We start from the raw sequence: 16,747 nt of genomic DNA on the forward strand, positions 1-16,747 counted from the left end.
TGAATAGGCCAAGTTCCACATAGGGTTTCATTTCCTATTGAAACTCGTTGTATTTTTAGGATAAATAAATCACGTAAATATAATACTAGAATGCCATTATTCATTATAAATAATTTGAATAAATGTAAAAAAACATAAACAATTGATTTTATTAACAATACTGTAATAAAAATGCTTTATTAAGAATTAAACAATTTAGACGTTAAGTACGTTTTTTAATAGGTACACCCTAACTAATACCTATAGCGATTTACTGATAAAAATATGTAATTGTAAGGAACATTGTATCATAATGGTATTAATTTTTCATGTCACGATCTGATCGATAGTAAACAAACAATGATTGTACTAGCAATAGATGAGTTAAACATCTAGGTAATTCCTATAACAAGCATTTTAAATTCTAAGCATATTGATAAATGTATTGGTTTTACAATGATGTGATTTTATATTTTGTCTCCATCAATTTCTTTTGGAGCAGTACAATTCAGCTTTAGGGGTGCTTTAGTAGAAAATTGGATCACGCTGACACTTTTATCAGTGATGTGGGAAGGGGTCTTAAGTTTCAAATTTCAATTACTAAATTTATTAAAATAATCTAAAAACACTTAAATATTTATGCAAGGTTAATTATTGTTTTATTATTTGATACCTGCAATTTCCACCAATTATTTATAATATCATTTTCTAGACAAGGCATCATTTTAAAAATATTTCAGTTCTTTTTGTGCTATTTATAGGCATTTTAAATTTTACTATATTATCATATAAATATGCGGTTTGTTTATAAACAATCATTTTCAATATACCTGATTAGTAATAAGTTATTACTAATAGACAAATAAATTTCAGTTAAAAATATACATATTTTGTAATAATTTATCATAAATATTAATACAGGCTGACATATCAAGTCCACTCAGAATCTTTTTTAGTATAGAATTTTACATTTTGACAGTTCTTACTCAATGAATAGGTACACTCGACACATTATTATATATAAATATAGGCACTAGTGTACGTACCTATCCATTTCAATTTCAACTTTATATTCAATACCTCATCTTACTTTTAAAGTTATTAGTTGCTTACTTTCTATTACAATAGTAGGGACTTCAAACACTTGTTTAATTCTCAGGCAGAGTAAAATAATGTTCTTATTTTAAAATCATATCTTTATTTGCCCAACATTTCGTTTAAAGTATATGTGTTTCATTTGTTTTCCTATAGATTTGAGTTCAATATAGATTTATTATGATTTCAGTTCAAAGTGTATTTTTTCTGTCTATATGACAAACAAGATTCGGTCAGGATATTTATAATAGGTTTTGTATTTTTTGTGTGCGCAGAATTCCCGGTTTATCCAATTTACGACCTCTGGTCAAATATTGAACACGCTCAAGGGTTCTTCTTAACGAATAAGGAAAAAAAGGCTTATGACATGGACAATCGGTTTAGGGATTGACGTCCTTGAGAGTGAAAAGAAGGAGTAGAGAGGACTGGAAGATAAATGATAATGATCGTAGTATATTCAAGCGGAAAATACTGTGCGTGGGATCAGCCGTTGGGGTTTTTTTCCGATTGAGGGCACTAGCCGTTTTCTGGTTTTGTGTGTTGGTCTTATTCAACCTCTTTTGAAAATAAATCCACACATCACAATGCCTGTAAATTAGAGATTGTATATGTATGCAATTTTGGGACAAATGCAAATATAAACTAAAAGAAACGAGAACAATTGGCTAATTTATTTTCGATATTGTTATTGCATTTCTTTTTCCAAATATTCCTCTTTTTAACTTTTTAATAAAAAAAAAAAACTGGGGAAGTTTCACTTCTGTAACGTTTGTGTTAAATCTGCGATTTCATTGAGTAGGACATTACAATGAAAATGTTAAATTTAAATTCAATGACAAATCATTGAATACAATAAAAAACGATTTTGAGTAGAGAGTAAGTCTATACTTCTAAGGATTTAATTTTTATATTCATAACAATAAATAATAATATTGTTTCTACATTTTTCTTTTACCTAGTAATACATTAGGTGGTTCTAAAAAACAAATCGCATATTAATATATTATACTATATAATACTTATTAGTACAGTATTTAATATTAATTAAAATATTTTTACTTCTTTAAAATATGACAGACTAATCAAACACACATGGTTAAAGTTAATTCATCCATCGCTCAGCTTAGAACCTAAAACTATAAGTCATATTGACATTTACAAATAAACAATTGGTAGGTTTCAGAAGTTACTTTATTTAAATTTAATATACCTAATTTTTCATAAGTTTATTATGTAATAAAAAGTGAAAGGTTTTTTACTGTATTTAATTAAAAAGTTTATAAAGTTTTTTATTGTATTTAAGTTCTTAAATTTATAATTTATGCAGTATCCAATTATAAATTGCATATTAATAATTGTTATATTTTTTCTAAATTGGCAAAAATGTATTTAAAAATAAAAAACTGGTATTAATTTAATCCATTTTCCAAATATGGTAAGTATTTTAATACACTAATTTATACTTATTTTTATAAAACGCCTTGTTTATGTATAATTTATATAGGTTCTTTATTTATTTTTATTTTTATTATAGAGTCTGTACAATCTATAAAGTTTTATTTATTTAAATGAGCACAATTGATGATATTGTGAATTTCTAAAAAATATTAGTCAAAATAGAATATGATTAATAAAATATAATGTACAATATTTCAGACAAGGGGTTTATATGAAGTGGCTTTATCTTTAATTCAACGTCGGTACTTATTTTATTTAATAAATTATGGTTATTGATTTTCGTTCAAGTGCTATGTAAAATACGAGACTACATAAATAAATAATTGTTACAAAAATATTATTTTCAGATATTCACAAAATACGGATTATCTATTTTGGCTTTTATTCCATACACAAAAATATTAATTTAACTTCCCGGCCGATTAACAAGGAAACTTATAATACAATTAGGAACAGTTTAAAATAATAAACTAATTGTTTTACACTTTTTTCCTTGAAAATTGGCGCAAAGTAAATTTGTAGGTCCTTTCCTAAAGTTTCACTATTCCGAAAGTAGCATTCAATTTTACACATTTTATACAATTACACAGTTACACATGATTGCTAATATCTGATTTATTATTCGAGTGAATTTACATTACAACCAAATCTAATTTTTATAAAAATACGTTATCGGCCACTTCGACAGGCAAATGTGTTTTTTGTCTAAAAGATATTACTGTCATTCTAATGAATAATGATAGATAATGTTTGATATACAAACAACTCAGCTGTTTAAAAAAAACCTTACATTTTAAGTATTTTTAAATATATGTATACATAGGTAAATTGAAAAAAATGTCAATCTAATTTTACTAAACTGTCCCCTTTGATATTTTTTAAAAATCTAATCTTTCCTTATGTAAAGTCTACGCACAAACATCGCAGATTAACTATAAACTAATTTTATTTATCTCATAATTTTTTTTATTAACAACCCAAAGTTCAAAATCTTTCCTCAGTAACTTGAATTTTTTTTCAATTTAGACAACTTATATACATTATGTGGATAACATACGTGTTTAATTAGTACCAATCATTTACTATTATTCATTGCATTTTTGAAATTTTATGATTTGTTTTTATAAAAATATCTTAATTTAAATTCCATTCTAATATTTATATTGTAAAATAATTTTATATCCAGTGTATTGTTTTAAGATAATTATGGTGTAAAAATATAATATGTTCGTTAAACCTACGATTCACTATAGAGTTGTTCTTAATTAAAAATAGGCAGCAGTGGAACCGTGGGCAAATTTAATCGTTTGCGTATTCATCATTAAAATGTTAATCGACTCTTTAAGTATTAAAATTTCAATGATGAAATGTGTGATTCAATGGTGTGTTGTGCACTTAACGAACGTAGTTAAATCGTTTAACATTCTCTCTTTACCTCATTCCTTTTATTCACATAGACAAAAATTAACTGAAGCTGATTGAGAGATTAGGTTAGGGGGAGGGGGGTAGTCTGACTTCTTCTATGTCCTCTATATGAAGTCTACGAATAGAAGATGTTGTGGCTACTGCTATATTTGTTGTTGTTCCGGACTACGCAAGACTGCAGGTGTCATATTATACATATTATAGGTTGGAAACAAATTTGATTTTCAATAAATAGAAAATTTTACATTATTATAGATAGCGGTGGATTTAGATGCATATAATACCTATACACGATTTTATGCAAAATGTCACATGTTATATGGTCTGTTGTGGACCGAATGTCGAGATAGAAGGGTAGGAGAATTCACGAATGGATAAGTGGGAAGGTAGAAGCGAGGAAGCGAATAGGGGTAGTCGAGTCGCACGCGACTGAGATAGGGCTCACTCGCTGTCACCGCACCTGCTGCTGCCTGCCACAATCGTACGCCAACCCCTCGTGGTGCGTTCAGTTTTCAGTGTCGCGCCGACCGTCCGAGCGGATAGAGCAGCCGCCCGAACTCGTCACGTGCCGCCGCTACCATCTGAGAATTACGCATTTGATGACAATAATATATAGCTGTGATGGGAAAAATCGCGTGCAACCGGAATCGGGTCGCAACTACCGTCCGTCAGCAAGGTCATTGTGCTCTGACGCGCTCTGAACTCTTGACGCGCATATCAAAAATGGTTAGCCTTCATGTGGGTACAATTTTTTTTCTCGTACTAATAATAGCGTTGATTTTTTCGTCTTGAAATCCAAAAAAATAATCTAAATCTATATTTTTATATTTTTTTTTTATAACAAAAACATATACAAGCGTGCTGTGTTGTAGTTTTTTTGTTGATAAACAAACCGAGTGCTCAACATAATATATTAGATTATACTATATTAAAATAGGTGCACGTTTTAATATTCGGTGACATGCGTGTGTACTGTGCATATTAGGTATATAAGTATAAAAACATTTTGACGTATTGTAGCTATAGTATTAAACAATATTTATAACTTTATAAGTGTACGAAATGTGGCTTAATTTACATTTTCAGTGATATTTATTAATCAAACTTCTATTCATGTTAATGCAGACGTTTCTACGTAAAATCTGTTTGAATTTAAACTATGAACATAATTTAAAATATTTTTGTTTTGAACAAACCAGAAAATTGCAGATGTATTTTTATTATAACAGATGACTAAAATGGATTCCCTATTAATATACCCAGGTATACGTTTTAATAAAACCTTTTGACATGTTATTTTATAATGTAGTATCTTATTGTGGAGTATGTTGCTTTGGTTATGTAAATTAAAATTAATAATTTTATTCACTTATAAATATCATTCAATTTGAAAGCAGGTTCAATATAATATAACTATAGAAGTTTGTTGAGTTATAGGTACTTACGTATGTTAACGAGGAACGGGTCCTTAAATCGTGACTCCACTCTGGTTGCTTACGAAAAGTTTTGATGCGAATGCATTAAAATATTAGTTTTTATTATATATATTTGTTCTTAGAAAATATCTTAAGACATAAATCATCGTTTTAGTTTATATTCTCGAGTACAAGTTTTAAATTACGTTAAATTTCAGCTAAAATGAGAGCTTGCCATCAATGGTTTCAAAATAGTTTCATAGACCTTTCAATGGTTTATGAAACTTTAAAATTCTTGTAGTTTCTAAATATAATCATACTTACAAAATATCCTCCGAGAATACCATTTCTTTATCGGTGAAAGTAATTTTATAGGATTTTATTTAGTAGTATATAATGTTCTATTTGTGATATATACTGATATTATCCTTGCTATCGCATTAGAACTTTTGAGGAAAAGAACTGGATAATATCGTATTTATTCGATATTATTGATTTTCACTTAAGTTTTTGTACTACGAGTCTTATGAACGATATTCTTTTCAATTTTTCATCAGAAACTATTTAATTTTCATACATAATTTTTTTAAAATTTAAAATTATAATAATAAAATATTTTTTTGTTGCTCTAATGAAGTACATTTTTAAAGGTGGTAGTGGATTTTAGTAATTTATATCTGTAGTATCCATTTTAAAATGTTCATTGTAATTAAAATTGAGACGACTAACTTAATTAAAAACACTTTTGTTCAGCTAATGAACGAGGGACTTGTATATTTATTATTATTTTTACTGATTGTAAAGACGCGATCGAACCTACCTGACGATAGGATTCATGTACATGATAGGAGGATCTGAAATGGATTATTCCAGTGTAGTCCTACAAACTTTAAATGAACTTTCAGGAGCTAAAAGTGCGATTTATGAACGTAACTTTATGCATATAAATGAGTTCCGTTGTGGCCCATTCGTTCTAATTAAGTCACTCAAGCTGTTGTAATTTTTTCTAGACTATGATAACACACTTCAATTAATTTTTTTTTGTTCTTCTAAAGTTTAAATTCCATAGAATTTGTATAAATGTTGGGATTGGTTAGCTTATTTAAAAATAGAAACTCTTCAATTATTAAACTTGTTGGTAATTCAACAAATTAATATATTATCCATTTAAATAGGAAGAAAAATATTCTATCGTGATAAACTGTTGTCATTTAGTTTAATTATTTTCTACTAGTACACAGTTGCACTTTATTTACAAAATTATAAATTATAAGAAATATAGTGTGTAATAAAAGTTTTAAGTGTGAGTAAAATTGTATTGTTTAATGATATTTTTGAGAAATATCTAAACAGTTATGATTGATTAAATGAAATTAATTATAACATAAACTTAAAAACGTTCATTATTGTAATTACAATGTTGTTTACCAGGCGTTTTTGGATAGGCAATTCAGCTACTTTCATGTTTTTATTATTATTTTAAACAATGTTTGATGTAACACAGAAGATTTTGATGGGGATCATTAGTGGGATCTTTTCGTATTATTACTTTTAAACTTAGAAATGTAATTCATTCTTTCTCTGCAGTAATCTGAAGATTTTATAAAATATTTTAATGATTAATTAAATCTGAAAGTACTGTTTAAAGATTTAATCGAAAACGCAATTAATATAAAATGTCTGGAAATATTTTTTATTTTCCTTGCTTATTATTGTAATAGATTTTCCCATAAAAATGATTACTGTAATAAATCTTTCTAAAAATATTGCTTAAAAAAGTCTCTTTTAATTTTAATTTCACATTTATGACATAATAAACGGTACATGTTACATAACGTGCTGCTCTAATAAAATGTAATACCTATACTTAAAAAAAATAAATGTTTATATCTAACAGAAATTTTAACATTTTGTTAAAAATTAACCGTAACTGAATCCAATCATTTCCTAACTATATTACCTAATAATTAAAATCGTAAATATTATGATTTTTGGTTTTTTAGATTTCTATTTCTTTACTTGTGCCTTTTGAATTTCACAACTATTGTTTAACAATATTTTGATTTCGACTCATTCACATTTATATCCGTTGATAATCAATAACTAGATGACGTACCTATATTGTCGTGCGTAATTTATTTCATTTCGTACTCTTTGGCCTCTCTAATTATATTAATAAAGTAAAATCCTTTCTTTGTGTTTGGATTATCAAAGCATAATTATTTATTGTTGTCATCTCACATTTTAATTTAAATTAATACAATTAATATGCCATACACAATTTTGGCTTATACCGAGTGACAGTTAAATTAAAAAGGAATAATAGTAAAATATCGATTTTAATCGTAGGATTAATTCTATCGATTTTATATGAGCCTGTGGTAATGACTTCTATTTAATTAAATATTCATTGCGCTTCTAACCCAACTCAATTGTATAACATTTTGTTCGATATTGATTTTATTTTGTAGACACGTGTGTGAAATGAAAATATCGAAACGACTAGTTATTAAAAATATATAATATTTCTATATAGATATTATAGTTGTACAAATTATTTCAATGTTTTGTGCTTTTCAGAAAGGTTCCTTTCCGTGACATTTTAAAGTATGGTTAACCTATATATTTTAATCATCAATAGTAAACGTAACTTTAACATCTATTAAACTATATTAAAGTTTTTGTCTGTCGTTGTTATTAAACACTTATTTTTTTATGTGTCGATCGATATTATGTATGAAGTATTTTTTTATTACTAATAAATTATTAGCTGTGTTTTTCACTATACTTACTCAGAATGGGAGTTTTATCATTTTTAAATTTATAGTTTTTTTATGCTAGAATTTTTACATAATACGCAAGTATTATATGATATTATATTATGTTGTAAGATTTTTAATAATATTATTTTTTGAATATTTATGACAATAATTATGTAAATACTTTGAGAATTTTTTAAATAACATATTTTAAAATTGTATCACAGTATTTTCCGGTTGTATTTTGGTCTTAAAAAAAAAATAGTCAACTTCAGGGTTAACTTCGCCGCAGATCTAGGTAATAGGAGTATTATGTATTAGAGCAATATAACCAAAACCGGCGGCGGGTGATCTCAATATGCACCCGGTTGACTCAAAGATACTTAATAAAGTTTCGTTTTTCCATCCTTTTTCGTGTAAACAATGAAATCAAAAAGGGTACGGGACTTTTCCCCAGCGTGGTGTTTATTCGTTCTCTCCAATAAAACCAAACAGCTAGTTGTTAAAGTAGTAGTACTGCGGTAGTAGTGCAAGGGCGTGTGTTATTACATTTTTTTTTTCGTATATGTTGAACACGTAAAACCATGCGTATAGTATATGTGCAGTATGAATATATTATTATGAAGTGCGGACAACATGTGTGTGTGTGTGTGTATTCACAGAGTATAATAAAAGCATGTGTGTAAGTGTATTTTATTTACAGTCAGCGTCATAGAAACCGATGGTAAAACAAAACGTATTGTCGACCCCCTTTTCGTTTGTATACATATATATTATATATTTATAAAAATCACGAATTTCCGTTTCTGAAAAGAAAAATTTGTGTTCGATACCTATTATTATATATATAGGTACATTATGGTAGACATTTCATTCGATAAACAATAATAACACTCGCATGATGAATGTTTCTGTTATACGTAGGTTTCGTAACGCAGCCGCATCCCAACTTCATCATATTCTCCCTCCCTACCACGAATGCACACTCTTGAAAACTTAAATATATATATATATATATATATAAATATCATAGGTACCTACGAGATTTTTTTTAAACTTTATGGTGGTTTTTAGAATTTTAAGTAAGGTATAACAATAACATTTGCAGGCACCATAAAAATGAAAAACATACTTACAATATGTAACGCAAAAACATTTTAAAATCGCAGAAAAGATGAGACATAAAAAATTCGTATTTTTTCGTTTAGAAGTTCTATGTTATGGATTCATAATCATTAAAAATATACACACTGCAACGACATAAGATCTATACTGTATACGTATTGTGATTTGTCGATCATCTCCTTGTTTTACAAACATTCAAAATCATAATGTTTGGCAATCAATCGATCGGCCCAATTCGAACGTTCATGGGGTAAAAAGAAGGATGGGTGCTGGTGGTTTGTATCAGTGTTTTGAAACCACATACTGCACATATAATATATATTGTTATGTTAGGATCCGCAAAGAGTTAAAACAGGTGTATAAAGGAGAAGAGATGAGCTGGTGTATTAGTTTATTGTATGAAATACCCTTTCTGCACGCATACATAATAGTATATATTATAATGTGCCAAAGATAATAGTAATAAACATACTATGCTACGAGGATTATCACAGTCTCTGTTGTTACGTCGATGACGACTACGGTGACTGCACTAGTAGTATGAGTGAGCGATGACGAAAACTCTCGTCGACTGATCACGTGGTGGGTCGGATTTAAACGATCACACGACTATGTCGTCGGCCGCGGAGGGCCTATAATATGCTAAAAGCTGTTTTCCTCATCTCAACCACTAAATCACGAACGGTTTACGTGGTGTCTCATTCTTGATCAAAGATGGCGGTATTTCTATGATCGAAAGAAACTTCGGCGGATCGTCATCGTATCTCGCACACTTAATAATATCATACTGTAATATATATATATACCTAATGAGTACACACACACTTTATGGTATATTATATACATTATATTATAAGTGCATTGTGCAGTGTAAAATGTGGGAATGGCATTAATTCCGTTTTCCATCATATATAAATATAATATATGTATAAAATGTGTGTGTGTGTGTGTGCGCGCGCACGTAAACACACAACTTAATTCTTTGCCCCCAAACATGTAGATACTTAATGCGAAGCGAATATTAATGATTCCCGACTGCCATGTTTATACAATATAACAATATGTGCTTTAAGGGTTTTCTTTCTCATAGAGCAGATTTTTCATCCATTTTTTTTTTTTTATAATTTCGTCTTTCTGTATTTTCTCTCAGTTTCACGCTCTCTCTCTCTGTATATTATATGTCTTTTACAGTTTAACCGTCTATCCGTCTGTCTTTCGGAAAACGTCATCGCTGCGCTGCAGCACTTACCAATAACATAATATATTATATTAGATATTGGGCCATTACAAACCGGCCGCGCGTGCGATTGAAAAACTTTTACGATTAGAGTCGACGGGTGGCATCACGTGGTATATGATTGTTATTAAACTCCGATTGTACTAACGATATATTGAACCGGCAGGAATTTGAGATTACCATTACTTAAACTTACACGAAAACATTAAACAAACGAACAGTTGCTGTTAAGATTGAATTTACTCATACTGCCTCATCGCGGACCGTTTTGTTGGAATATATTAATCGTCTACTGAATAATATATGTATGGTTATCTCATCTTTATTTCGCGATGGTGTTTCGTGAGCAAAGTTCATATATTGCAGTCTGTGGGGATATAGATAGCGAGTATATACTATATAGATCGCAACAATATTATAGACGTCGTCGTATTTTATAAGGTGTACATAAAACTATAATCTTTTTTAAGTACCTTCTCTCGTTTTAGCTAGTTGTGTAGTATGCATTAATAATATAATTAGAAGATTATCGTAATTACAGCAGTATAATAACGACAGACGGAAGTTTCGATTCAGTTTGTGACTTTTGAAACATGCAATCATAAAGTATATGACTTATATACGTACAATAACTATACGAACTGATTTTCGACTTTACAGTCGCAGCGTAGCCATTACGTGAACCAATATAGTTGTAATAGACAATAGTAACATTAATGAAATAAATTAGGAATAATTATTATTTATTGCCACTAATATGACCTAATGACCTATATATCGATGTACACTAAACTATATATTTTTAACTTGGTATGGTTCAACACCGCTATTAGAGAGATCGCCAATTCGTCATGATATAACGTGATGGGTAGGTATGAAAATATGTACTTAAAATAAATAATTCAAGTAACATACGATAAAATTGTGTTTTGAAAACCGATTGATAGAATTGGTTTTTGCATGTTAAACAATCACCTCTCGCGCACTTTTGATACCATGTTCACGACTCTGATAAAACCAAACTCGTGCAACACTCATTTATTGTGTTGTATAATATTATTTATTGTGTACATTTTATAGTTTTTCGATGATTTATTCTTACGGGTGTCGAGTACTGCATGCGCGAATTATCGCGTCTCACCGTTAATCAGCTACCGTCTTCGACCGTGACGATTTCCAACTGCAGTTTTCAAAATACTAACTTACGCGCTTCGTCTATATAACACAGATTTTTTTTTAATGTATTATTTTATTATTTTATGTCTCTTAGTGATAAATCGTTTGTACACGGCGGCGTATATACTGCAGCATACCGTTTGTATACATATATAGATAGTGACAATATAACGACGGAATGATAATCGACGTCGCGCGCGTCGGTCAGATTTTTTCTTTAATATTTTTTTTCACAAAGCACTTTTGCAAAGCAAATCTTCCGCCGCCACAGCAGTCAGTCGCCGTAGCTGACCGGATGTGCTTAATTTCTCTCTACACCTTAATCAATCACGCGGATGAACAGATTACCGAATAATTGACGTCGCCTCCGTAACCTATAGCCGAGGCTCTATATATATATGTATTATTTAGCCACATATAAATTATGCGTTGTACCTATATGTCTATGATTTTGTCGTATACGTAAATATATACATATATATATATGTGTGTGTGTGTGTGGTTATACCGCGTGCAGTAATTACTATATTATTATCATCGTACATTATTATATTGCTCTGAATAGCAATAATATAATATAATATGGGGAACGACATCGTCATAGTCTCCTTCTGCGTACACTGTATCCTAGTGTATACCGTTTGTCCCGTGTCCACGAAAATAAAAGGAAATTCAAACTGCAGGCTTAGTTATTATATTCTGTGCATTCGCGCTCGAGCGTGCGTGTGTGTCGTGTTTCGGTTGTCAGCGGAAACAATAATATAATATACAATTCGCTACGAATGTTATAACAATAAAGAAATTAAAGTAGAATAATTTAATTTTAATAATTATGAAATTATTGTTTAAAATGTCCCATCGCGACGAGGCACGTTTTACCTCGACATATATAGGTAGGTACCTATATAATGTTCTTCAGATTTCGATTTGCATTAACGTCATCGTACAGATGATAGTATACCTATGTAAGAAATCATATTATTATAATTGAAATTTTATTTTTATTTTTATACCTATTATGATTTTCATATTTTACCTATTTTATGACACGTATAATAATATATTATTTTATAACTTACAGTTTGCGTTTACGAACCGATTGTGGACAACTTCCCGTATTGGCTTACCTCGTAATTCGAACCTCTCTCTACTACAGTATCTCGTTTTTTATTCATATTCATAGATATTACATATGTATATCTAAACATTCTAAACTATAAATTATTCAGTCTTGGTTGTCTTTTCAAAATATAATAGGACAATAAGTACAACACATGCGTGGGCCACGGTATGTGTAGGTAGTCTGCACGGACGAAAGGTTAACTGTTTGGATGCCGGACATCGTTTTTTTTCCACTACCACGGTCGGAGTTGATGGATTTCTACTGAAAAAGCTTCGAGCAAGAGGCTGTTATATCGCTTAATTTTTTCCCGTCATCCCTCCATTCGCATTACCATTCGAGTGATGCCGCTGCCTCGTGTTATTAGACTACTAGGTTACATCGTAAAAACGTGCTTTACGCGATTCCGTATTTTACGACTGAATTTGCTCTCACAGTTTCACCTCTTCGGATTGTCCAACATCACTTTTGTCGGTCCGATTTACACTCTGCTACTGCCCTTCGAACCTTATAAAAACTACTCTAGTCTCATATCTCTCTGTCCCTCAGGACTCATAGAAAATATATATATGTTCAATGTATTTATATATATATACACTAGCTATACGGGGTGATTCGCTAAATATATTTACCACCATTATGCTTTTATTATTTACTAATGAATTTATTCAAATTTTGATTTTTAAATACTTAACTACACACAAAGACCACATTTTTAGATATTTAGATTAACATCCCATTGAAGGAATGTTTTGTAATAGTACCATTTTTTTTCTGACCTAATGTAAATTATTGAGTATAAATGATTTATTTGAAAATATTGGTGTTTATAGATCAAAGCTTGACAGAGCTTTTTCTAAATTCAAATATATATATATTCAGAATAATAGTCCTAAAAAGTGATGTAAAAAAACGCTAAGTAAAAAAAAAAAAATATATAAATGCAATAAAACGTGTGATATAAGGTGGAATCTAAGTAAATAGTTTAATGAATAAAATGTATGTATAAATAATTAATTCAAATTTAATAAAAATTGGTTATTTATATTAATTTATAATATGAATTATTTTAACTCAAATTGATCCAATTTTGGTTTACTTGGCCGGAAGATTCAGTCTAAAAAATGTATAGCCAAGTACTAATAGTTTATGTAATAAATAATGAAAGCACCATTACAATAAATAAATTGTTTCCGGCTAAGTAAACCAAAATTGGATCAATTTGAGTTAAAATAATTCATATTATAAATTAATATAAATAACCAATTTTTATTAAATTTGAATTAATTATTTATACATACATTTTATTCATTAAACTATTTACTTAGATTCCACCTTATATCACACGTTTTATTGCATTTATATATTTTTTTTTTTTTACTTAGCGTTTTTTTACACGGAGTTGACGTAGTGTTTTTGTTGAGATATATATATATTCAGAATAATAGTCCTAAAAAGTGATATGAAAAATATAGAATAGAATTTAGTATTTGTTATATACTTGGACAATTTATACAAATTATAAAATGCTGAGAAATTAATAATACCTAAATATTATATATAATGTTCAAACCATCATATCTTCCAAACTCATTGTCTTTATTAAACAACTTTAAATAGCTCAACAGCTATACATATTCGAAATTCGCTTTATATACTTAGTACTTACCCAAACATTTTGAGAAACAAAATCACGTGATTAACAATTCACATTAAAAAGGGTGGTTTCTATTAAAAACAAAAATCGATTAAGGATATTCTTTAAATGATTAAAAATCTAAACGCCTTTTTGAAAATATTATCCATATTTGATAAGTGTTGATAAGTTTAAAAATATATCATAATTCCAACAAATTCGTTATTATTAAAGAAAAATATGAGGGAGGCATGTTTGGTGAATCACTCTGTATATCTATACTTCCTATTCCTATATATATACTGTATAAAGTATAAATGAATACGTAGATACAGCGTTGTTACGCATTGCTCTGCAGGTCGATGCTGGCTAACTGTTACACTCCATATATACCTATATGATGGTGAATTCACACTGATGAAATTGCCAGACAAATAATAATTATTTTATTATTGTTCCTTAGCGTTTATTCTCGACCACTATCATTTTAACGCGCATGGGTGGGTGTGTGCGAGTGGGCTAGGTGATGCGGATGCGTTTAATTTCCAGTAGTCATTCGAAATCGTCCCTTGCCATTTAATATACTACCGGCTCGCCATCCTGCTTCAGTCATAAATTGTTTATAACAATTCTGCTTGTTAAACGACGAAGTTCCTTTTCCTCGCGATATTTTATCTTAGATTTGTTTGTTCAGCTCTTGAGGAAATCTCTCCAGATTACAGGAAAGAATGGATTATGGAAGATGCTTCTTTGATATCTTTAACACCCTGAAATCCCTTTCTCCTATTTTAAGCTATGCCGCCGTCGTATCACGTTAATGGATATTTTTTTTTTAAATACCCACTGTTGCACATGATGCCATTGGGAAACAAGTTATCTTACGACTTACACATATGGTAGACTTAATAATTTTTCAATTATTATTATTGTTGTTGTTATGTTGCAATATCAACGAAACTGACGTTTTTATTTTTTTCTCACAAATCTATAATTTGTATGGCTAGTAAGTTACGACTAAAAAAACTGTACCAGTTCAATACTTTCGTATTCTACGCGCGTGCATCAGCTTGTCGTCCAGGTGGGAGTTTTTTATTTTAATCGCAAGACACCTTCTAGTGTGCAAACCAATACGATTTTTTTTCATCATACATATAAAATCTAGTTTCTTCTCGTCAGTATATACATATATATTTAGGATGTAAGATAAATAAAATAAAATATTTTTTACGATCCATCAGAAATGCAAGCGAGTGGTACGAAATTATCTTTGCGGAGACATTCAAAGGGGCGGGGACCACGGGGTGGTTAATTTATTTTAATCAACTTTTACCGTTTTACTGTATGCTAGCATAGAATGAAAGATTGTGTCTTTTAAATTACTGGTTCGTATCAATATTATATATTATTTCGTATACTTTATCAACGTTACGTTCACAAACGATAATTTCTATCACAATATTGCAATAGTCGTCCATCACTTTTGACAGATTACAAAATTTACTTTTCATAGAAATAGTTATTGTTTAATATTGTCTTTCGAACACAAGATATAGCAAGTCTTTATTGGTAAAATGATCGTTTTTTTTTTTAAACATCGCATTCGTCCCATTGTTCGTATTCTATTAATTATCGTTCTATAATGTATTATTCAACTCAAAATATAGGTACATTGTGGGATAGATTATTAATTTATGCATATTTCATAATACCATTGATTATAAATACTATAGTAGGTAATATATACTAGTTATTTATAATCAATGATAATACTATCGTCGTTTTCACCTTTTTAATTTTTTTAATTCAATAAATATATAATATTTATGAACATTTTTATATTGAATAATTGTCAATTTATAAACAGCTATTGGGACTTCTATGGAATTACTTTATCATTAGTTATATAATGTAGGTATTATTGGAACTATACTACTTAAAAAAAAAAAACTTTTTTTAGCGATATTTACCAATGTTACGTTTGGGTGCGCAACTATTCGGTTTGTATTCCGTCCTTTCATCGTTTTTTTTTTTCAAGTGGAAGTTTATGCGAAAAATCACGGACGTAATCTGTGTAAAATATATATACCTAATGTAATCATTTAACACGTGTGTGAAGTTGTCCTCCCCATGTAAAATAAATACCGAACATGCGCAAACAATTTGCAACTATTTGCAACATCGGTTTTATAATTTGCAAATCAATACTTTCAACACAATTTATTTTTATTTAATGGGGTTGGCCAACTTTACGTCCCCCCAAATGGTTGTATCGATTCTAAACCAGTCCCTAGATGTCCCGGTTGATACGCAACAATTTGCAAC

At 29.4% G+C, this 16,747-nt stretch overlaps 1 protein-coding gene across 5 annotated transcripts in view; it reads left to right on the forward strand.

Moving 5' to 3' along the window:
* ASPP (Ankyrin-repeat, SH3-domain, and Proline-rich-region containing Protein) overlaps nucleotides 1–16,747 on the forward strand; it is a 105,426-nt gene that overhangs the window by 40,667 nt on the left and 48,012 nt on the right. The window contains exon 1 of one of the 5 annotated variants that reach the window (XM_015510525.2): nucleotides 4,527–4,695. The exons of the other annotated variants lie outside the window; for them this stretch is intronic. Within the exon in view, the coding sequence (XP_015366011.2) occupies nucleotides 4,579–4,695 (117 nt within the window). The 5' untranslated portion in view covers nucleotides 4,527–4,578. Of the gene's footprint in view, nucleotides 1–4,526; nucleotides 4,696–16,747 lie in introns of those variants that run through there. 5 annotated transcript variants of the gene reach the window in all.

This window comes from Diuraphis noxia, unplaced genomic scaffold, assembly GCF_037042655.1.
Source record: "Diuraphis noxia isolate RWA-SAM2 unplaced genomic scaffold, SU_Dnox_SAM2 contig0002, whole genome shotgun sequence".
Taxonomy (NCBI): Eukaryota; Metazoa; Arthropoda; class Insecta; order Hemiptera; family Aphididae; genus Diuraphis; species Diuraphis noxia.